The 24,217-nt window shown below is 43.6% G+C and overlaps 1 protein-coding gene across 2 annotated transcripts in view; it reads left to right on the top strand.

Moving 5' to 3' along the window:
- Positions 1-24,217, top strand: part of ETV5 (ETS variant transcription factor 5) — a 56,489-nt gene that overhangs the window by 7,853 nt on the left and 24,419 nt on the right. For both annotated transcript variants that reach the window (XM_060150238.1, XM_060150237.1), the window contains exons 6-7: positions 19,539-19,668; positions 20,562-20,849. In XM_060150238.1, the coding sequence (XP_060006221.1) occupies positions 19,539-19,668; positions 20,562-20,849 (418 nt within the window). The remainder of the gene's footprint in view (positions 1-19,538; positions 19,669-20,561; positions 20,850-24,217) is intronic.

The raw sequence follows: 24,217 nt of genomic DNA, 5'->3' as shown, positions 1-24,217 counted from the left end.
TTATGGCAGCCCTTGAGCCTAAAATACATTGATCTTAATCCTGTTTCTATACGATATTATTCATCTGTTTTTGTTTGTTTGTTTGTTTACTGCATAGGAGGTTGATATGGTAGAGGGAGTGCCTTCCTTTGGGAGAGGGCACATGATTTTGGCCCCAGACATGATGTAGCAAAACTGTACATTTACTTGCTCTGTGTCCTTGGGCCATTTTTACATGAAAGGAGCATCCTAAAGTCTTATTGTTATAAAAGGTAGGAGAGAAAACAGTAGGCACTTTAAAAATAAGAGGCTTGAGGGAATCAAGACTATCATTTTATCCTTATCCAGAGCCGGTAGCTCTGAAGGTAGGGAGAAGAAACAAGCGTGCTAAAGCAAGAGGATGAAAACTGGAGGTTATTTGACTCCAAGTTTTACAAACTTTTCAAAGTCTTTGTTATCTATCCCACTCACCACCTTACCACTGAGAAGGGACTAAATGATTTGAAATCCTTCCTGTTTTGATAGCCTCCAAGATCCCTAAGATGCTGGACTCGTAAGGACCCAAGACCTAGTGTTCCCACTTATCAAACAGAGCCATATGTTTACACGAAATCTCTTTTCATCTGACTTTAATTCAGTTAGGCTTATTAAAAACAATAGATTTTTTTTCTCTTCCTCTTCTATGTCTCTCTGCTCTCAGTCCTCTAATAAAACCCAGTATCCTTTCCAATCATTTGTGTTTGGCGCAAAAGACTTGGAATGGGGAATTACATCTGCGTCTGCCGGGCAGATCACTTCTGTAGATGCCAGAGGTAACAAAATCCCGGCATCAGTCAAGAAATTAGTCTATCCCCTGTTTTTCAGCGTTCTTCGGCTTTATAAGATGAAGACATGGGTAGACTGGTGAAGCTGAGGATTTGTACTGTCTGCCATTTCAACCATCTAGTAGTATCATTGTTTTAATTTCAATCCTAGAAAAAAATATTACCTGGTGGGGTAGGTGGGGTGTGTAATTCTCTACCCAGAGACTCTTCCCTCCACGTGTTTCTGCAGTTTTCATGGTGGTAAAGCACATCCGGGCCCAGAGGCTGACAGCCCCCTCTCGGGCACATGGCTGCCCTTGAGGCAGCTTGGGCCCCATCTGTGCCCTGGCACACAGTGCTTCTCCGCTTGGAATCCAGGGAGCTCAGAGTCTTGTCATGTTGCAGCTCCCAGCTCTTGGACAAGTGCCAGGCATGTTGATGCCAGTACCGGATTAGGTTTCTTTTTTAAAAATTCATTTTGTGAACTCATCAAGCTCATTTAACAGAGGCTTTGGTCGTCAGTTTCTATCATTGTCCCATCCCTCTAAGAGGCTCAGCTTAAAATAAAGGAGAGACAAGACACTAAGCCCCGAGTGTGTCAGTGGGTGGATGCCCGCACAGGGTGTGTGTGTGTGTGTGTGTGTGTGTGTGTGTGTGTGTGTGTGTGTGTGTGTGTGTAATCACAAGGTAAGTACACCTTTGGGCTTGGCAGGTAAATGACAGATGTTAGCAACTCAGATGTTAGAGCCGCCTCATGAAGGAGGCTCCCCTGCCTAACAGAAAGAAACATCTAGAGGAAAGTTGCAGCCAAGGGTGAAGATTCCAGGGAGCAGGATAAGGTCTAGCTGTTAAAAGGCCAGGAGTTTGAGTCCGATCTGCAGAGCACTCCAGGCATTGAAAGGAGAGTCTGTAGTTAGAAAGATGCAGAGAAGTGCTTCTGGTGTCACTATCTGAGTTCACTGGCTGTGGGAATGGGGGCAGGCAGTGAGAAGTCCACATAAGACATTTGAAAATAGTCCAATATGTTTCAAAAAAGAAGGAAAACCCATGTGCTAAAATTTATCTTTCCTAAAGTAGTATATTCTTCCTTGAAATAAAGTCTAGTTGTCACACTGGCTTCATAAGATCTCCCTTAGGGTGATATTGAAGGCCTGAGAAGAATAGAAACCCAACCAGTTTTTAGCCTTGTACTTTGCGTTGTCCTTGGAGTAGATTTCACTCCCACCCCCGCCCCCAGATCTCCTGCCCTTCTCTTTTGATGTCTCCTGAGCATGCCCGGTGGGTATTATAAACTTTTCAGGCCGGATGCAAAGCCAGGAAAAGGAACTGTGAAACTGTTCATAATAGGTAGCTCGACCCCTCCCCCTCTGCAGCCAGAATCTAGTAGTGAGTGTCTCCAGAGACCCACTCCCTTGGGGAGGAAGCCAGGTGGCTCCCGATACAGCTATTGGCAATGAATGGAAAAGCAAGGAGTCTGGAAAGGCTGGCTTCCATAGGGAGCTGTCCTCTAATGCAAACCAGTTCGTCCCTGAGGGCAGGAGAAATACCGCTGAAGTCTGTTTCTCTCAGCTGGTAGCTACAGTCAGAGTCTGAAGTGGGCCGCACAAGACAGATTTCTTTTGCCAGAGGGCACTTGCCGACCTCACTTGGAGCTGACTTGCACACCCTTGCGGATTTCAGCTAGCGTCTTGGCCGTCTGAATCTTAGGGAGTGCAGAGCACGCCTGCAGGGTCTGAATTTCTTACATAAACACAGCGCGCTGGGCGAGCAAGCGTCCCTGCGGCGACAGCTGGTCTCTGCTCCGTCGGCCCCAGCGAGCTGAGCGGCTGAGTCCCCCCCACCCCCACCCCGGCCTGAATGGAGCATTCCAAATTGGTTGTGAATGGAGGGCCGGGCTCCCTTGCAGACTTTTTCAATGCATAACCAGACCCCATTGTGCAGGCTGTGGAAAAACAACCAACTCAAACAACACTGGGACTGTTAGAAATATGCTGGTGATTGGCAGTTTGGAGAACCTCCAAAATTAGTTTCCTTTGGCTTCCCTGTTGCTCCCTGTTCTCCAAGCCTGGGCTTAATGGGGTTTGAGTTTTCTTTTAAGTGCTGACTTTAACCCTCCAACTGCCAGACTGGGGGCCTGGGCTTAGGCAAAGGGCTGCTACTGACCCATGGGCCCGCCACCCCCCTTTCTTTGTCTCCCATTTTAGACTGTAGCTGTCTAAAGGGAGTGATAATAGGAGAGGGTGGTTTAGCTTCCCTGGAGAGAGAGGTGTTGAGACTTGATCTGAGGATATTACCCTTTTATCTCTTGGTTCCCGTGGGGCTGTGGCTTTATCTCCCCACTGAAGAGTCCTGCCTGCTCTTCTACTCCAGTCTTTACTCCAGGCCTGAAGAACGGGTGTTTTTCTGCTATAGCACTTCTACTTAAGATTTTAACATGGGAGGGACCTAGCTGTAATTTCTCGACTCCTTGGCTTTCTCTCTCCCGTTTAATTTCCCACTGTGGTCAGATACCTGTCATTTTAAAATGACCCTTCCCAGACTGGTCCTCAGCTATGGGGGAGCCTCACTATGGCGGCAACCCTCCCATGGGGTACTCATCAAATGCCTTTTCTCCTCAACATCCCAGGAAGTACCAGAAAGAACCCAGCCTCTGAGGAACCCCAACACCAGAGTGGCCTCCTTACCCCCAAACTTGGCCAGGTTCTAGGGGTACACTTGCCTCAGTATCGCCCACCCTAAACATCTTCCAGCCTCTTGGCTAACAGCTCACAGACATACCCCCCCCTCCTCCCCCACCTCAAAGGGCTGTGTGGGCTAGACCAGGGCTGTATGATAAGCATAAAAAGGACAATCCGTTAAAAAAACAAAACTTAATAGTAATGATCCGGTGCCATTTCCTCAGGGTTTTAAATTAAGAGTTCTTCTCCTCACCACCTAACAAGGCTGTTTGCATTTGTGCTTTTGCTGTAAGGATTTTTTTTTTCCTGTAATGTTTCCCTTGCTGTAAATTGGTCTTGCAAGAGTGTCTTCTCTTCCCTATTAAAAAAAGAACAGGCCTGGGCAGATTGTCCTTTTGTGAGAGAGTTTGAAACCTCTCAGGAGGTAACCCTAGATATGGGCTGTGTAAGAGGATGCTGGTACTTGTGCTTCTCCAGAGGGGCTGAGGAGGACTTAGCTTACATAAACACTTCTCAGCTGAGTGCCTGGAAATGCTTTGTAATTGCCTGAAAGGGCACTTAACGAGGGTCTTTTATACTTTTCCCATAGAAAAGGTAGAATAGAAGAGGGGGGATGTCTCTTTTACTTGGCTGCCCACAGTAAAGATCAGATCCTGGAAGTCCTACCCCAAGTTTCCTAATCTGAATTTTAATAGAGAATAATTCAGTAGGGATAATGTCACTGTGCTGAGGGTACCTCAGCAGAGTCAGAACATTTCTGCTTCTCCTCAGCTTCGTTCTCTTTCCTTTCCTTCCCCACCAGCCTGGGATCTTATTTCTTGGGGAATAAAGAGAAAACAGCAGCGTAGGGCTTTAATGTATTCTGTATTTTGACATATTAAACAAGGTCCCTGCTTTCCAATTTCCATTCCTGTCGAAACAAGAAGCAAACAGTTTCTCTTAGGCTCTAAGTGTGTCCAAAAGCAGAGAACCCCTGTCATGTGTTTCTTCACGTCTGCCTGAGCAGTAGCATGGTGCTCTGTGCGCAGCCGACACTTGGGGAGTGTGTTTTGCACACCACGGCTCTCTGTTCTGTTCCCTCCCCGCCCTGTTGCTCAGCAGGTCCCAACGCCAGCCTCCAGCCTGCAGGGAAGTAAGTTTGTAACGTGAGTTCTGAAAGCCCCTGGGATGACCTTAGTGATAGATAGAAAAATACTAGCTAGGGCTATTTCTCATTTTCTGATTCCTCTCTTAAACACATACACTAGCCAGGTCTTCCCAGGCTGCATCTAGACTTTGTGTGGCTAATGCTGTTCCCCAGTAAAACTGTATGTGTGAGGGGACAAGTCACAGTTTAGGTACCCTTGACACACTTGGTGCGTTTCTGCTCTTAGGAGCGTTGGGGTTATAAATAGAAGGGAATGGTTCTCTCCTACGAGAAGCCTATTTCTCTAGGGTTTGAGTTTTCTCCCGTCAGACTTTTAAGATGAACTTTAAACTTGAAGGTAAAATTTTCCACCATGATTAAATCCCACTTCAAATATTGTTGATGCTTTAATGCCAGTTCAGATGAAAATCAAATAAACTGGGAATAAATTATAGAAGGGGTGTAAGGTTTGGTCTTGCATTTTTTTCCATTCAGGAGGAATGCGCTGTTTCCCCCTTTCCTGATGGTGTGTTCCGCTGTGAGCGGCCCTTCGTGGTAGAATTTGCTGTGGCTGACGGAAAGCCCACAGTGGGGGGAGCCAGCCTTTCACCTCTAACCGAACCGGAGTTGGGAGAACAGGGCTCTATTTAGGCCTCTCTCTCAATGGTAAAAGTTAAGCAAATAAGTTGTCTATCAGTTTCTCTGTGGCCTAGAGTTTTGGGATGTGACACTGATGCAATTAGAAATATTCGTTCTGTATAAAGTATTTTCATGGTAGAGCCCCGTATTATAATACACAAGCCCTACCTCAGTCAGAGTTGGGCCAGATCTTTTCTAAGCTCCTTTTTCTCCCTTTCATTTCTAACTCTTACATTCAAGGCCTCTGGGTTTCCATTTTTGGAATTCTAAAATAACAATCCTAAATTGTTAGGATGAATGAGTCCCTGAAAGAAAATGAACTGCACAAATCCAAGCTGTTTCAAGAATAATACTAAAGTGTGGAGAGAGTGTGAACTTGAAGTAAATCTGAAACTAGTTCATCTGGGTCAAAAAAAAAAACAACCCCAAAACCTCTCTACTACCATTGGCCTTAAATTATCTTCCTTATTTGAGAAACCAGTTTTCTATTTAGAAATGACTGTTTGAAAGATGCAGTTTCAATGAGAGGCAGCTGTTCCGTGATAGGCCCTCTTTCTGACCTGCAGTTCCCCTCTGAGTCAGGACATTCCTGATTTAGTACATTCAGCCAAGGTGGGTTCCTCTTACTAACATGACCACTTCTTTCGCGAGGAGAAAGAAAGCATTAATACAAAGAATCTTTTTCCTTCTGTTTTAGCCAGACTTAGAATAGAGGCCCTTAAAAAAATCGCCTGTCATTATTGTTAGTACTGGTAGAGGTGAAGAAAGGATAAGGCCAATGTCCTATAAATTCCATTTAGCAACTGCTCTTCCTAGTTGATGACCAAGGACATGACCAGCCAACCTCTTTGCCCTGGCAAACTTGCCACTGGGCCATAGGTCCCCCTTGAGGACTCTTTGGCCCCTAAGCCCTCCCTGTGTATAGGCCCATTACCCTGACCTCTTCCCAGCACCTGCCCAGCCTTTCCAGCCCCTTGTTGCGGAAGAGGCAAATAGATGGCCTTGAGGACCACTTCTCTTCCTAGCCAAAGCTATCCTCGCTCTGTCTGCGCTTTAGGACCTGGGCATCACCCTTGTCTCGGGTCACGTTTTCTCTTCTCCCCGGAGGCAGAGTAAAGAGGTAGGGGAAGCCTGGAGCACCTCCTGGAGGCTAGAGTGCTGCCCACATTTTGAGTGGTCAGCCTGGGTGGTACTGTTCTACCTTTTGGGTTGCAAGTGTACATTATACAGTGCCCTGCCAAACTGACTTCCATGGGCAAAATTTAGTTTTTCATCTTCTGCCCAATAGTATTTCAGCTGGTGATTTGATTTTGAGTTACCGTGTCCTGGTTGTGCCACCAGTGGCTGCCATTGCTGGAAGAGGCAGTGGAAGGGGGGCAGGGGAGGGAGGAAACTTTGTGGGATGATACCATGGAGCTGGGCCTAGCAGAAGCAAACCTCCAAATCACCCACCTCCCCTCCCCATTCTATGAAGTTACTAGATAATATAAACATTCTAGTTCATATAAGACCCCAGCAGTGTTAAGAATGCCCCCAATAAAGCCCTTTCCTATAAAGTATCACCCCCTTGTCCAGTCAGTCCCTCTTTTCCACAGAGAAATTTAAATCCCTTTTTAAGTGTAAAACCACCATTTTCATCTCTTCCTGCTTCTACCCAACCAGAAGGGCTTTGCCTGGGGGTCTAAAGGAAGCTACAACCTCGGGGCCCCTTAAGCTGGAGCTTTGGCTTCTTCGGAGCTGGATTTCTCCATTGTTGAATCTATCTTGTGTCATATATTCCACATTCCAGGGAGCAGTAAGAGCATAAAATACCATAACACCAGGCCCATCCAAACAAAATTTAGCAACATTTCACTTTCCAGAGCCAGTGTGAACACTGCAGCTTCTTGTCATCGAAGCACCAATCTCACATACAGCCACCCTTTCCCCCCTGAGAAAGCAGCATTCTACAAGCCCAATACTTGATCTGGGGCACAACCTAGACCCATGTTGCTCTTGTCAGCTCGAGTCCGTAACAGAGATTTAGGGTCATCCTAGGTAAACAAAATGGAAGAGAGGCCTACAGAGCATGGCCTCATGGTTTTAACTTCTTCATGGTATCAATTCTGTTGTCTAATTTACAACCCAGGTGGGAGACATTCTATCAATAACTTTAATTCCTGTCTCCTGGGAGAAATTCCACTGCCTTTGCAGGTGACCTCTCAGAAGTTTCAGATACCACTCTCTACTAATGCTATTTATACCTTTTCAAAGTTGGGCTAGTTTTTTTTTAAGCTCCTTTTCCTCCCTTTAATTTCTAAACTCTTGTATTCAAGACCTCTTGGTTTCCATTTTCAGAATCCTGAAGTGATCTTCTCATGTCCCTGCTAACCCTGTTTGTCTGCCACTCCATTTGTGCATTGAGAGGGGTCTCTCTGGAGACAGTCTCCATACCACCTTTTTAAAAATTTTTTATTTTATATTGGAGCATAGTTGATTAACAGTGTGGTATTAGTTTCAGGTATACAGCAGAGTGATTCAGTTGTACATATACATGCATCTATTCTTTTTCAAATTCTTTTCCCATTTAGGCTGTTACAGAGTATTGAGCAGAGTTCCCTGTGCTATATAGTAGGTCCTTATTGGTTATCCATTTTAAATATAGCAGTGTGTACATGTCAATCCCAATCTCCCAATCCACACCATCTTTCAAGTAAGTGCCTATCATTTTTTATAGGAACTCGCCAAAAAATATTCCTGGGCTTGCATCCCCCAAAGTTTCCAGCTGTAGAATTCCAAATACTTGATATAACCTCATTTACTCTTATGAGTAAGAAAGGTGTTTTCTTCCCTCGCCTCTTTTCCCACTGTAGCAAGACCTGGCCCTAGTTTTGTAGGTTATTATTTCACTCTGGTATTACCCAGCCATCTTCATGCAGGGTCATCAAGATTTGAATCTCGCTCTTGGGCTGGTCCTGTTCCAATACCAATGTAATTATAACCCTATTTGTTGGATCTGACGGTCTTTTCCCATAGTCCATGTCATGATAAGTTCAAAGGCTTTTTTCTTGAGCTGGTTATGTTACCCCAAGTTTCTAGCTCTAAATCATGAAAAACAGAGTGGGTTTTTTTGTCCACACACCAATTCCTGAAGCCTCTCTTCTGCTGACTGTAGGTTTTTCCCACTGCTTGGGAGAAATCTGATTCCTGGAGCCAGATGTTCCAGGAACTAGTTTTATCAGTTCCTAATTTGGCTCCTACGTTATTTATTGTACGGAAGATGATATTGGCCATCCATATAGGGAAGACTTCTTTAATTGTTAATTGATGAATTCTGCTACTTCCTGGTTGATCTTACGTCCTGGGGCCCTGAAATATATCACCAGGGTGATAGTCAGTCCTTTGGTCCTTACTGAGAAACAGGACAAGTAAGGAAAGAATAAGCTGGAAAAATCAACATATCCCCCCACCACCATGATTAATCTCCAATCTAAAACCCTGAATACTATCCCTGTTACTCATCATCATAAACCTTGTGGTTCTATTTGATTTCTTAAACTATGTGAATTTATTAGTGTGATGAAAACAGAAGTTACTTTAAATAAATAAAATCTTGAATACTGCCACTGTGACAATTGTGAAGAGATCTTTCCCTATACCTACTGATACCAGATTCTATCCCAGAACAGAAGCCTTGCTTTCTCCACGTAGGACTTTGCCCAGGACAAATGCAGCTATTCTTGCCATTTGAGATTCAGAATGAACCTGCCCTGAAATCTCAGCCCCTGTATGTGGTATGCTCACCCAGATGTTGGCTGTACCAGATGTTTATCATATTTCCCATGAGTTATGTGGAAAGCCTGTTTCCGTACCAGAGTCCTGCTGCCATTCTTGATTCCCAAAACGTAAATGCACAGGGGATTCTCCAAGCCAACAGACTTGAACACAATTTAGGTCTCCAGCTCCACACTCCTTTCTGATCTCTTAGCCTAATAAGCTAGGTTGGACCAGTTGTAGCTCCCAGAAACTCTTGTGCCTTTTTCCCCAAGGCTCAGGGCACCAAAAGTCCAGGCAACCCATTTCAAGCTTCCTCTCCTGGCCCTGGCCCTGCTCAGGCTTTATGGGCAGAAGGAGCCAAACCAGCTACTTGGAGGGAAGAATGAAGGAGAACCTCGAGGAAGAGAACTTTAATTCCTTTTAATTCTGCCAGCCTTCACAGCTTGATGATGGCTGCATTGTGCCCTTCTGAGGACTCGGGATGAAATCTAATGAGTTGTTCATCTGTTCCGGTAGTGTTCTAAATGTGTTGTGCATATACATTCACAAGGAGTGGACATTCTCCATTTTTTTTTCCCAAAAATGCTTTGTGATCTTGAGTTGAGCTTATGTTTTAGTTCCTGTTATATGTGTATTAATATGTATATGGAACTACTGATCAGTTTTACTTTTGTTAACATTTTGTACTTGTGTAATTGCTGTCTTTTTACCCAGGCCATAGTAGAGGTGGCACTGGGCAGTAGTCATGGTGATAGCAGTGGCAGTTTTCATTTTGCCCTCTCTTGGGTGTTCCCTTCTCCTTTCTAGGTGGGCCAGGGCCAAAAACATATTTGAGAATCACTGGCTTAGATGTTAAGAGTATGACAACATTTGTCCTTGTGTAATTTTAGATTCCCAGGGCTGTATTATCCAAACATGGTAAAGGTACGGTATAAACAGGGCAGTCTCCTTCCAGTTTGGTAATAGGCCAGGGGGTGACTTCCGTCGTGTGTAAATGCATGGTTTTGAAGTTCTTAGCACGTCTACTGACCTGTTAGTCAACCATAAGATAATTTTTTTCTCCAAGTATCTTGGAGGAGATGAGATATATAATAGCTGTTTTATCGATTTATTTTTAAAACATATTGCTACATTTACTTCATTTCTCTGTGTATAGATTTTTTTTTCCAAGTTATTGGAAAGTAAGTTGCAGGCATTATGACATTTCACCCCCAGATACTTTAGCGTGCATCTCCGAAGGACATTCTTCTACATAGTCAAGAAAATTAACTTATTCAGTAATATTCCCCAGCTGTTTTTTATAACTGATATTGACATTGTTATTGATATAGGATTTGATTAAGAATCATACATTATGTTTATTGTTATGCCTCTTTTATCTTCAATCTATAACAATCTGCCTACCTTGCCGCCTCCCCCCAATAACACTGACCTTTTTTAAGAAATGAAATTGAGTTATTTGTAATGAGGTGGATGGACCTAGAGTCTGTTATACAGAGTGAAGTAAGTCAGAAAGAGAAAAACAAATACCGTATGCTAACGCATATATATGGAATCTAAGAAAAAAAAAAAAAAACGGTACTGGGCTTCCCTGGTGGCGCAGTGGTTGAGAGTCCGCCTGCCGATGCAGGGGACACGGGTTCGTGCCCCGGTCCGGGAAGAGCCCACATGCCACGGAGTGGCTAGGCCCGTGAGCCACGGCCACTGAGCCTGCGCGTCCGAAGCCTGTGCTCCGCTATGGGAGAGGCCACAACAGTGAGAGGCCCGCGTACTGAAAAAAAAAAACAAAAACAGTACTGATGAACCTAGTTGCAGGGCAGGAATAAAGAGGTAGACATAGAAAATGGACTTGAGGACATGGGGTGGGAGAGCAAAGCTGGGGCGAAGTGAGAGTAGCATCGACATATATACACTACTGAATGTAAAATAGTTGGCTGGTGGGAAGCAGCAGCATAGCACAGGGAGATCTGCTCCGTGCTTTGCGATGACCTAGAGGCGGGTAGGATAGGGAGGATGGGAGGGGAGGCTCAAGAGGAAGGGGATATGGGGACGTGTATGCCTATGCCTGATTCGCTTTGTTGTGCAACAGAAACTAACACAGTACTGTGAAGCAATTATACTCCAATACAGATTAAAAAAATAAAAACTGACTTCTTTTGAAGGGTCCTGGCCAGTTGTTTTGTAGTTGTTGACTTTTTTAGGGTACATTTTTAAAGGATATGTAGAAATGCAAACAACATACAGAAATGCTGACCTTAGGCCTGGAAATTCCCTATGTTTTGGGTTTACTCACCTCTCATATCCATATTATAATGTTGACCTCTAAACACTGGTAAAAGAACAGAGTGAGTCAGATGGAGAGAGACTGTGCATGTTTACTTAGTTACATGCATGTTTAGTTCCTGGAGAGAACTAAACATGCATATAACTAAGTAAATGAATCCCTCAAAAAGAGAGGGCTTTTGAGGGATTCATTACAATTTTTTAGCAAAGCTTACTAAATAGTTGATTTTACTATTTATGGATGATTTTTTGCTGTATTCAATTTTTGAATTTATGTTTACAAAGGTTAGCTGTATCAGATATTAAAGAAAATGGCACAGTCCCCCATATCTCCACCAATTCTGCTTTTAGTACTTGTGCCCCTTAACTAAATTTGATAACATTTCAAATTTTTATTTTTGGAAACTGTCTCCAGGCAGAATCAATGTTAACCATCCATTCAAACGGGTTTGAGCATGTCTCTTATTTGGTTTAGAAATCTAAAAGGCATCTCCTTTTCCAGATACTTTTTTTATGTGCCAGAACCCGTCCACTTATCTCGTCTCCCTTAAACCTCTTTGGTTCCCAGAACAGGGTATTATCTCCTGTCCTTGTCATTTGCTATAGCAATTGCAAAGAATATTGAGATTAGGAATATATTTTATGCTTGAAATGAATTTCTCATCTACTCAGGCCTAAAATAAAGACATATTTCTGACCCCTTTTAGTAGTGTGGTAGAACTTAAAGTAAGCCTCAGCCTGCCTACCCCTTTTTTCTTACTCACTAGCTATCTATGCTTTGTCTCAGAATTTGTCCAAAACAGGCCAGCACTAAGGAAAGGTAGCAGTATGTTGGAAAGTAAGCCTTTTGGTTTTGTTGTGCACAGAACTCAAGGGACACTGCACCTGGTGACTTAAAGCCCTCTGGTGTTTGCCAACTGGGTACCCTGACAAGTTAAGAGTCATCAGGGGAGAAGAGGCCACACCTGCTCCTTCCAGACGGCTTTTGCATTTCGGTTTTGCCAGTGTCAGTTTTAAGTTCATATGTCCCTCTGCCCTCTTTCCTTGAGTTCTACTGACAGCCACAGTCAAAGAGCAGTACAGGCAGGTGTCTCGGGCTTCCCCCCACCATCATTCTTCTTTTTTTTTTTTGCGGTACGCGGGCCTCTCACTGCCGTGGCCTCTCCCGTTGCGGAGCACAGGCTCCAGATGCGCAGGCTCAGCGGCCATGGCTCACGGGCCCAGCCACTCCGCGGCACGTGGGATCTTTCCGGACCGGGGCATGAACCTGCGTCCCCTGCATCGGCAGGCGGACTCTCAACCACTGCGCCACCAGGGAAACCCCACCACCGTCATTCTTGAACTAAACAGTATGTATTCCATACTATGGAGGGAAATGAAGCAGGATGGTAGTGGCCTAAGACAGGAACAGTGACCCAAAGCTGGTGGCACAGGGAGTAGTAAGCTTAGGAATGGACCTTCCCTTTAGGATTATGGCTCTGGAATCCTGAGAAGTCTCTCAGCCATGACTGTGTACATCCACACCACATTTGTTCACGAGTGCTGTGAGAGGCTCTGGAGACACGGGCTGGCACGTGGGACATAGCCTCATGGACATGCCATTTGGAGGCAGGTGTTGGTGTTCTGGTCAACCTTCCATGTATGGTAAGAAGATCGTGCCTGTCAGTCGTGACCAAATAAGGTCCTATCGTGAGGTCATGCCTGCACAGCTGATTTGGGAAAGATGAGTCTGTTCCAGATGCAAGTAATGAAACTGAAGAAGGTGGAGAGGAAAACCCCAAAACAAAATCAGAACGGCGGCACCCAACAGAAAGCAGGCAGAGCCTGTGTGTGATGCAGGAGAAGTAGGATGGTCTTAGTCTCTCTCCCGCGCAGACCGCAGTATAACTGATTGGCAATTTCTTTAACACTCAGCGACTACATAAATGCTGTATGTATTCACAACAAAGGCTGTGGCGAATTGAAATTTTGATGATCACGAAACACCAAAGGAAAGGCTTATTATTAGACAAGGTGGTTTTTGTCTTTCTGAAAAAAATTCCTTTTGACTCAAACTGTCGTGCATCATAACATTCAACAAAAGTGTTTTCCTTTGTTTTGATCCTCTGTGCTGTAATAGTGAAGTTCACTGCCAGCACTGGCATGGGGTAGCTGCCTTGGACAGAATCCACAGGCCTGTACTTGTGGGCAGGAAACAGATTTTGTCAGCAGAGGGAATTATTATTTCTCTTGAATGGACTAGTTTGTCTATATTTTTTTCTATTTTGAAACAGTTGGGTTATATCTTTGAGAGACTGCTTCTACACCATCACAGAAGGAAGATTTTCTAAAGTTTGAGAAATCTTAGTATTAAATCAGTGATGCTATTTGACCAGGACAGGGCTGTGTTTTTTTTTTAAATAGGAACAATTGAAATAACACATAGCAATCATAAGAGTACAGCTTGATAAATTTTCATACTGTATAAGCTTTTAGATCAAGATCTAGAACTTATCAAAATACAAGGAGACTCCATGTGCTCCCTGAACAGGCACCACCCCCAGACTCAGGAGTAACCTCCATCCTGACTTTAAACACTGTAGAGTAATTTTGTTTCCTTTTGAATGTTATTGTAAATGGGCTCATGTAGTGTCTGGCTTTTTTTGTAGTGTCTGGCTTTTATTTATGAGCCCGTGTTGTTAAGTGTGATTGTAATTTCTTCATTCTTATTTCTGTGTAGTATTGAAATTTTGTTTGAGATTACATTGAGCCTATACATAAATTTGGGAGGAACTGATATCTTTACAGTATCAACCTTCCAACCTATGAACATAATATATTCTTCATTTATTGAGAGTTCTTTGATTTTCCTCAGGGTTTTATAGTTTTCAGTTTAGATATCTTGCATGTCTTTTATTAGGTGTGTTTCTAGGTATTTGATGTTATCTGTTGCTGTTGTAAATGTATTTTTTGAATGTCACATTGTTTTAGTTACTATGTATATAAATCGTTCTTTTTATGTATTGGCCTTATAGCCAATGATCTTGGTAAATTAGCTTATTGATTATTATACTTTGTGGATTCTTTAACATTTTCTGTGTACCCAACCAGGCCATCTGTGAATAATAAGAGTTATATTTTTCTTTCTAATCTTTTTGCCTTTTACTCATTTTTCTTAACTTACTGCACTGGCTAGGATCAGGCTTGATTTTTGATCACTGTGTCAGATAGAAAAATATTCCAAGGAGTTCCCTATTAAGAAAAGCAACTGTGAAGTTAAGTTGGTTGATCTGTGAACATCGTATCTAAATTTTAGATGGTATCATGATGGTCTACAAAGCAGCACATTGTACTTTGTAATGCATGCCCACAGATATGGACTTAGATCTTGTCAGCCAGCCACCTGGTCTCTCCTACCCCTGACAAGCAGAGACTCTCATATATTTGTGCATGGGTCCTTCACAAAGTTCTTATAGTCAAATAGGGGTCCAGACAGCTCACTCAAAGTGTTCTTGCCTCAGAGGTGGCATTAAGAGGGAATGTCAAGAAGCAGTTTCAGGAGGGGTGGGGCATTTGGGGTGCGAGATGGTATCCATGGCAACAGTGTGGCATCTGGCTGATCAGTGACTGGCTGTAGAAGATGCCAGGCTTTCCGAAGTGCCTGCAGCTATCTGAATGAGAAGATTTTGATCAGCAGGATATAGAAGGGAGAATGAGATCTTCTAGATGGAATACTAGGTTGGGAGGCAAGGACTGTAAGAAGTAGAGGCCACTGGAGTCAAGAGATGTCAGTTGCCAGTAGGAGTGAGGCAGGGATCCTGGGTATTTTGGTGGCCTAGAGATGGGGAAGGTGTAAGCCCTTGAGTGGATTCAGGTGTATCAGGTGTGCCTCCAGCTGGCGAGTGCAGAGTAAACATGAGGACACAGACCCTGATAATTGGCGAATAGTATTCCTTCATCTTCTTCTCTGGTGTTGTCTTCTTTCTCGACCTCTTTCTGTATTTCTTTTAATCCCTTTTTGATGTAATCTTTTTCTCTCAGATTCCCTCTGGGAAGCAATGTGATGGAATGACTAACAACTGTTTGGGACAGTATCCTGATCACTTACAGCTATGAGACTGTGGCGGATTACTTACCTTTTGATTCTTGATCTTCTCATCTCTAAAATGGAGACAGTGAAAGTAGCTTTCTCACTGGGTTGGGAAGATTGAATAAAATAATGTATATAAACAAACTGGCCAAAGCCAATGATAAGGGATCTGTCTGGCTGCCTCTTTCTTGGTCTACCTGGTTCTTTTCCAGAGGTGTTAGTTCTTATCCATCGTTCCTTTGTTCTAGAGCACTCTCTCTCAACCAGATGTAATGTGGTATTTTTGTTGTTTTCATTGAAAACAAAGTCTATGTCCTCTATTTTTGATGTACAAAGTGGGTGAGTGCAGTATCTCCCATTGCTGTCAATGTGGTAGATCACTGAAATGACAGTGGGGGGCTCTTGCCTCCTTTCCCCTCCAATATCAGAAGCTCCAAGACCTTGAGCAATTCCTTTAACTCCTCTGGGCCTCAGGGTCCTTATCTATAAATGTAAGGGCCTGAATTAAGTGAATTGTGAGGCCCCAGTCCAACTCTAATTACACCTGTGGGAAGATGCTGAAAGTCAGACCTCTCACTAAATTATGCATGCCCTGAAGAAAGGACTGCCATGTCTGTTTTGTTTACTGTCATATCCCCAACAGCTTCAGGATGCCTGACCCATGGAAGATGTTCAATGAATGAATGATTGGATGAATGAATGAAAGAAATTTTTACAACAAGGAAGGCGGCCCACGTTTGCCAGGAATTGTTCTCAGGGCAGTGTTGGCTTTATGGGCCCATCTTCTATAACTGAGCTTAAACTCAAATTTTCTAACTGTAGAAAATGTTTATCAACTCAAATAGTCAAGTAGCATCTCTTTTCAAACTTCCTAAGGAGTTCATGCTCCTCTTTGTTTGTGTGTGTGTGTGTGTGTGTGTGTGTTTGTGTTTTTTTTGCGGTATGCGGGCCTCTCACTGTTGTGGCCTCTCCCGTTGCGGAGCACAGGCTCCGGACGCGCAGGCTCAGCGGCCATGGCCCACGGGCCCAGCCGCTCCGCGGCATGTGGGATCTTCCCAGACCGGGGCACGAACCCGTATCCCCTGCATCGGCAGGCGGACTCTCAACCACTGCGCCACCAGGGAAGGTCTATGCTCCTCTTTTAATTGCAATTCATTGCCGTGCCTTATAGTCCTCAGTCTCTGTCATCCTTTAGTAAGTTGCCCATGCAAAGGTAAATACTCTGTTTTTGAAAGCACAGTGTATAATTACACAACATCATAGCACCATCTGCAAGGTGCTATGCCATTTTCTTTATTTCTGAAGGCAGCATCACATATCTCATTTTACAAAGAGGGAACAGGCTGAAAGCAAGGAGCATTCCTTGGACTTCTAAGTTCCTGCTTAAAATACACAACTAGCTCTGACTAGTGCATACCACCGTCAGGCACCTTCATACATCCTCTGGCCCAGCAGTCCCTTTGGAGACCAAGCCTTCGTCGTAACCCCTCACAGGGCCCCTACTGGCTTTCCTGTCAGTGATCTGTGAAACTTCCAATTCTCCCTTCTGCTCTGTACCACTCTCCTCTCCCTCCTTCGAATGGTTGATTCCTGAGGGAAAGAATATTTATGACTAACATCGTGTCTAGCCTTGAAGGGTAAGTGTGGTCCCTGCCTTTAAGGTTAAGAATTAATTGGAAATATAACCCATTCAATCAATTATTGTAGTTGATTCAGGCTGCTATAGTACCACAGACTGGGGAGCTAACAAACAACAGAAATTTATTTCTCACTGTTCTGGAGGCTGGAAGCCTTCATGATGCCAGCATGGTTGGGTGAGGGCTCCCCTCCAGGTCACAGACTTGTGTCCTCAGATAGCTGTGCCCTTGTGACCTACTCACCTCCCCAAAGCCCCTCCCCCTAATATCACATAGGGCATTAGGATTTCAACATATGAATCTTGGGGGTCACAAACATTCAGACCGTAGCACTCATCACCTATTTCTTGAGCTCCTCCTTTGGTTAGAGAACATAAGATTCCAGGTATAGGACAGTTTGGTGTGGTGGAAGATACCATACAATCAAAAGCCAAAACTAAGATACTGTGTAGGTTTGAGGGAATCAGGACATCCAGTTAGCCAAAAGCTTAGATTCTCTTTCCAAATGGGTATATACTATTCCTGAAGACATTATGAAAGTTTGCTTTCTGGGAAGCTTTGGTTTTCCTCTGGTGTTAGTCCTGTCAGCAGAGCTGGTAACTTTTGTAACAATATTGTGAAAATGTCAGAACATTTCTAAAACCTGAAGTGAGAAAATTGAATCATGCCATAACTTGTTTACTCTCCAGACTTCGGTAAAACAGTGATTATAAATGATTTTCTTTAGATAAAGTCAGAAAAGTACTTTCCAGGACATGTAACTTCTGTTTACGCTGGGGCATCATCACCTTCCCTCATTACCTTGCCAAAACTTTTATGGCAGAAGACTGGTAAGAGGAGAAGCAGTGACACAGGGGCAGTGCCGTGAACCACCAGAGCATCCACTGCGTTGGAGAAATGGTTTTCTGTGTCAAGTCGTCGATCTTCCCTTCTCGTTTACTAACAACATTCTAACAACAACAAGCTTAGCCATTTTCTGTGTCTGAATGTCTGAAAACATTTGATAGCAATTGAGGGTTGGCTGCCATGATGTCACCATCAAAAAATCACAAGAGAGACTCTAATGACTTCTAAATATAATCTGCCAGTTCTGAGCTTACTTTGCATGTTCGGGAAAAGCAGTTGGCATTATGTAGGAAAGGAATAATGAAAACCTGCCCTTGCCAGTCAGTCCCTGGCAGGACTTTGCTTTATAAACTTGTCATCTGTGATCTAGTCCTCAGTCTCATTTGTTCACTTCTGAGTTCAGAATTCAGGGGTTGGAGGAGGCACCTGAGAAACCAGTTGGTGGGAAGATTGTTCAGTCTTACCAGACAGGAAAGGGATGATCCTTTAGCTAATTCTCCCTAATAGAATCACTAAGAAAACCAATCTCCTGGAAGATGGCTTAGAAGTAAAGATTGACTGGAACGGAAAACTTTAGTGGGTCACCAGAGCACTAAGCTCTGTTAGCTATTTAATGAGAATTTGGATCCAGTGGAGAACAGCTGGCAGGAAAGCTTAACTCGTTCCCCTCCCTCTCCTTCCCAGATGCTGGACAGAGAGTAGCAATGCTAGCCCGTAGCTAGAAGACAACCCTTACGATGCAGCATCTTTAGAGTTTGCCCTTCTACTTTGGGTAAAACGCCCTGTCTAAAATGAGTTAGCTCGTAGATACGGCAGAAAAGACAAAACTGGTTGGGTTTTGCCACTGCATGTAAGTCACCTTGGTTTGAAAAACTCTTACTCCTCTGCCCTCTCAGAATCACGTATGGAATGTGCAGTCGACTTCTAAACATAAAGCAACAGCTCTGTATGCTATCAATTTAGGAAAAGTAATTGGCACCATCTGTGAAAGGATTGGTTATGAGAGCCTGCCCTTCGTGGCCGGGTACTAGGAGACGCATGGAGCCGACACGAGCACAGAGGTTTCCAGGCCTCCTCCTGGAGAAGAATGCAGTTAACCTCTCCTCGGTCGTGGTTTGGTCCATCGTTGTATTCCTTTGCTTTTAAAAATTTTGAAATGCCCCTAAAGTTGCGTATTTCTTACTCAGAGCTAATATTTAGTTGCTTGAGGAAGGACTTTGAAAAATCACGTGTTTTTTTTAAAGTCATATATTTAATTTGTATATATGCCTCTGTGTTTTGCCACAGGAATTTTAAGCCTTTGATAAGCTAACGTGTAATGTCTACCAGTATCTTTTTGGTGTTGTTTTGTCCTTTTCAGAAACAAAATTGTTCTTATCTGCAATCCTTGGTGTTCTATCACACCTGCATTTTTCTTGAAGAACCATCACCTACGGGTTCTTTAAGGGCCTCAGAGCTGCTAGGAAGCAGACCCAACACCAAAGAAGTTTGGTGAAAACAGACTTGGCTAATGTAAAGTGTCAGATGATGATTTCTGACTTTAAAGAACGTTTCATTGGTTTTAGATGGTAGGCTCTGTGTTAAGGGTTGGGCTTTCTCTGGCATGTGATTTGACACGAGTTCCAAGAACAATCAGCTAGTATAGGGTTTGCAGAAGGAAGCATTGTGCTCCCTGTTAATCAGCTGTCCTCTGTTCCTCCCTCATCTCTCTTCTGATTTTAGTGGTGCTTCATGCCCCACCTCCAACCAAGATCAAACGGGAGCTGCACAGCCCCTCCTCTGAGCTGTCGTCCTGTAGCCATGAACAGGCTCTCGGTGCTAATTATGGAGAAAAGTGCCTCTACAACTATTGGTAAGTGGAGCCAGAGGAAGGCTGGCCAGGAAGTGGCCGGCACGCTGATTGCTTACAGTATTACTCAGCAGATGCTCAGTGTAGCGCACCCCATCTTTCGTGGCAATGTAATGATCCTCTAGGTGTAGCCAGTCCAAATGCGGCTTTGTCTGCACGTAAAATGCAAAACTGTTAAATCGGCTCTCGGGGGGGACTGAGTTCATGGGGTACCGAGCCCTCCTAAGGGAAAGAACCTTGAATGCTGGGATATTTGATCTGTGGCTTCGAGGGAGGGAATATATGCTTCTTCATGTCTATCATATGTTAATGTGAACTTTAAGCACCAAAGAAGTAATCTTCAAATCAGAATATATGAAAAAGTCCCCATGCTTGTGCCCTTTACTTAAGAATATCCAGGCCCCAGGAATGAAGCTTTAATTTTAAATCATTCTTTGCTCTGGAAGATAAACACAGGCCTGCCTGAAAGGGGGAGGAGAAGAGTTGTTAAGTGATGTTACAGCAGAAATTTATCTTCAATAAAGATTCTAATTCCTGGGAACCCTGGAATTCTTGGAGAGGGGGCCAGAAAACTCCTCCCAAGGCATACTTTCTCCCCTCATCTATCCACCCCTGCCCACACATACATGGAGAGTTCTTTTAGAAAAGGGGAAAAAGGAAACCGGAAGCAGAGGCTAAAATTATCTTTGAGAAGAATCACTAGAAGTGTTAAACAAGTCCCTGTGACGCAGTGTGTTTGTCACTTTGCAGAGGTACAAATATTCCCTCGGGCTGCCAGCAATTTAACTATGTTAATGCTGTCATTTCCTGGCAACCGTGGGCTGCAAGCTGGACCTGGTGACCATGCTAATGGCTTCATTGCAGCTAAATGGTTCCTTCTCTTTTTCTGTTTACAGTGCCTATGATAGGAAGCCTCCCTCTGGGTTCAAGCCATTAACCCCTCCTACCACCCCCCTGTCGCCTACCCATCAGAATTCCCTATTTCCCCCACCTCAGGCAACTCTGCCCACCTCGGCACATGCCCCTGCAGCTGGCCCAGTACCAGGTGTGGGCCCCACCCCCAGCCCTCATTCACTTCCAGAACCTGGACCACAGCAGCAAACCTTTGCGGTCCCCCGGCCGCCACATCAGCCCCTGCAGATGCCAAAGATGATGCCTGAAAACCAGTATCCATCAGAACAGAGGTGGGTGCATATCTGGGCTTCCTTTACTGCCTCCTTCCCCCTCCCCTTTACCTCCCAGGGAGCGGGGAAGCAGTCATATTTACCAGGTACCTATGAAGATCTCATTCCATTGAGGCATCTTGTGATGTTAGACTACTAATAATATGAATAGGACCTGTTTGTATATCACCCTGTACCTGAGGTACTGCACATGGGTTATAGACATTACAACATCCTGTGAAGTAGGTAGGGGAGAGGTAGCTGGTACTCTCCCCGTTGCAGAGGCAGAGGAAGAGGGGCCTGCTCAGGATGCACAGTCCGTTGACCATGGCTCCTCGTTGGATGCTGCCTGCTAGAACTGCACTTTGGTTTATGCTACCCATAAATATTTTATTACCATTTTACTTACATATTAGGGAAGATTGCTGAGTTATAGGAGGTATTATTACTCATTTGATTTTTAACACATTTTTACAGTAGGGGATTACCCAAGGACCTTATTTAGAGTTTTTCACTTTTGAGATAGAGATCTTGACTTCACTCCAGGTAGTTCTACATTCTGAATAAGGAAATAGAGGCATCAGGAATAACTTGTCCGAAGTCATTCATTCTCAGAAAAACTAAGATGTAAAAGGAATCTACTCTGCAAACACCAAACTTAACCTCTTAGGTCCCAGCCTTCAAAGTCCATTACCTGCAGTATTCTAGAACTTTGGATGCTTGTCACCTTCCTTTATACAGGATATACTGTGGACCTGTCTTTTTTTTATTTCAAGTCCCTCTGGGATGAGGAGATAACATAACGGGTAGTTGTCTGTGGTTACCAAGGGCTGCCAGGTGGTGACCATTGTTTGTCTTTTCTGTCTTTCTTGCTCTGCATAGGTGGGTGTGGGGGAGGAGGACAGGAGAGGAAGGACGTATGAGTGTTTCTTCCCCCGGCCTGGTCCAACCCAGATGCCTGCCGGTATTTAATTGGAGGTCACTTTCTTTATTTCTAGGTGAAATGCAGAAAAGTAAGCACTCTTGTCTGGTTCCAATTCCCTTCCCCCTTTGCTGTGAAAGTCACCATAAAGAGCTATATAACTTGTCTGGTTAGTGTTTATTCACCTGCTGAAGCCAGGGGGCCACAAACGCCAGTGATATACGGGGCCTGAGGGGAGCGTGTTGACTGGGGGCTGGCTCAGTGGCGGGCCTTGGTTTCCACAGGGAGCTCATCTGAAGGAGGCAGCTACCACGAAGCTTTTGCTAGTTCTTGCCTTGTATTAATAGTCTTATAGTTTTTCAAAATTTGGATTTTTATGTAGAAATTCTAGGTTTGTTTGAGGTTTTTTTGTTTTGTTTTGTTTAGTTTTAAGCTGGCAACTAACTCAAATTTAAAACAGCAGTAACACTTTGCAGACTAAACAAAACCTCTCTGTGGGCAGAATCACCCTTAGGCCTGCAAGCTTGTGAACTTGAGCCTGGATGCCATTTTTATTTCAATAATTTTTCTGGTTTTATGTTTTTAAACAGTATCTTTCTGATTTTCTGCAGGGATTATTAATTGAAGAGGAGGGCTGGGGTGGGGTATATGTTTGGTATTTGAAATAATTAGCAAACTTTATCTTTATTACACCAGATAGAAAGGGAAATTACTTCGTGTTGAGTCTGTTTTATTCCTGTTTGCTCCCAATCTCTGTTTCTTATCCAGGGGCCTGTGTAAATAGATGGTGTCAATAGCTAACTAAACTGGGGGAGAAATCCCCTGTGGTTATTCATCCCCTTGCAGCCCTGGCAGGCAGGGAGCCTTAGTCTCAGTGATGAAGTAGGTTTGCCTCCTCCCAAAAGGAGGACATTTGATCCCTGAGATTTGAGTGTCTGTCCTCAGGTGTCCGAAGGCAGGAGCCAGAAAGTAGGTATTTCTTTTGGGGGGTGATTCCTCCCTGAAATCTGCTTGTCCACCTTGCACTCACTTCACCTTACCCTCTGCCTTTAGGAATGGTGGGTCTGAAATAAAAAGACCTCACACATACGGGAGTGATAGAGATCCTTGAGAGAATTGGGGTGAAGGGCAGGTGCCTGGAGAGGTGAAATACAAGCAAGACTGGGTGCTTAGGCTTCTACCCCAGACCACTATAGTCTCCAAGCTGAGGGTACAGGAGTCCCCATGGGGGGCTATTAATAATGCAGATTTCTTGCTCTACCCCAGAGATGGAGTTGTGGTTCTAGGGCAGGACCTGGAAATATTATTGTCACACTTTGGGACATCATGGTGCCACCCTCTCTTCTACCCTGACACCTACTCCAACCCATCTTTTTTTCTTTTTAAGCAGCAAGTACCCAATACTGTGAATTTTGTTCTTATTGCCCTTGTCTGTTATTAATGAGATTTGATATCTGTGTGATGCAGAATACATCAAAAACATGACAATTGATTTTGCTTGTAGATACTGGATACCGTGCAGAAAATGAGACAAACTAAAATCCCTAGTCTGATTTTGTAAAAGTAATAGGAGTTGTAGTCATGTATGATTACAAGCTTAATAATTACATATTCAATAACTTATGCCTGCCTGAAAGTGGGGCAGATTAGTTTGTAACTGTAGCTTGTTCTTTGCTGACTTTTAATTTAAATTAGAGGGAATATTGCTTCAAAACTGACCCCATAACAAAAATGTGATATTTTGCAGGATAGAAGGAAATATAGTCTTATTTGAGCTTTTTTTTTTTTTAACAGCTCTGTAACCAAGGCAGAGTTAAAAAAAAAAAAAAAAACCCGTTTTACAGATAAGGAAAAAAAATCAGACCTCAGAGCATCTAAAGGACTTCCTAAAGGTCACATAGCCAAATACAGGGTCCTACATTTGGAAGCCAAAACATTAACATATAAGTACACCATTTTGGTTATGCTTGCAGGAGGGAGGTTGCTAACAATCTACTGAAAGCTGAGTAAGGGACCTTGAGAAATCCATTTCGACCTTGAATTTTATCCATCACTTTATCTCCTAAACTACCAGAACTTTATCCATCTCTTAAACTACAAAATCCTACTTAATTCCCACATCACTTATCGAAGCCCACATTGTAACACCTTTATTTTTCTGTTTTGCTCACAGAGTGCCTTATTTCTTCAGTTGAATAGAGCAAACTCTTTCAGGTTTAAAAATCATGACTTAGACCCCTTTCTTTAGACCACATTTAGCTCAGTATCTTGTCTTCAATGTTTATTGATAGCAATTGTTTGCTAAGATTATACTTTAAACAAGTAAAATATAATCCAATCAAGAGTACATTCTTAATGTTTTGTATAATCTTAGTATATAATTCTTTACAACTCAAAATTCGTTTTTAGAAGATAAATACTGTGTTGGAAAGCCGTGATTTATGTTCGTTATTTCCTCCCCTCAAGG

The sequence above is a fragment of the Lagenorhynchus albirostris genome, chromosome 5 (assembly GCF_949774975.1).
Source record: "Lagenorhynchus albirostris chromosome 5, mLagAlb1.1, whole genome shotgun sequence".
NCBI classification, from domain to species: Eukaryota; Metazoa; Chordata; class Mammalia; order Artiodactyla; family Delphinidae; genus Lagenorhynchus; species Lagenorhynchus albirostris.
Note: the sequence above shows the minus strand (reverse complement) of the source record. Positions and strands in the feature narration are given on the sequence as shown.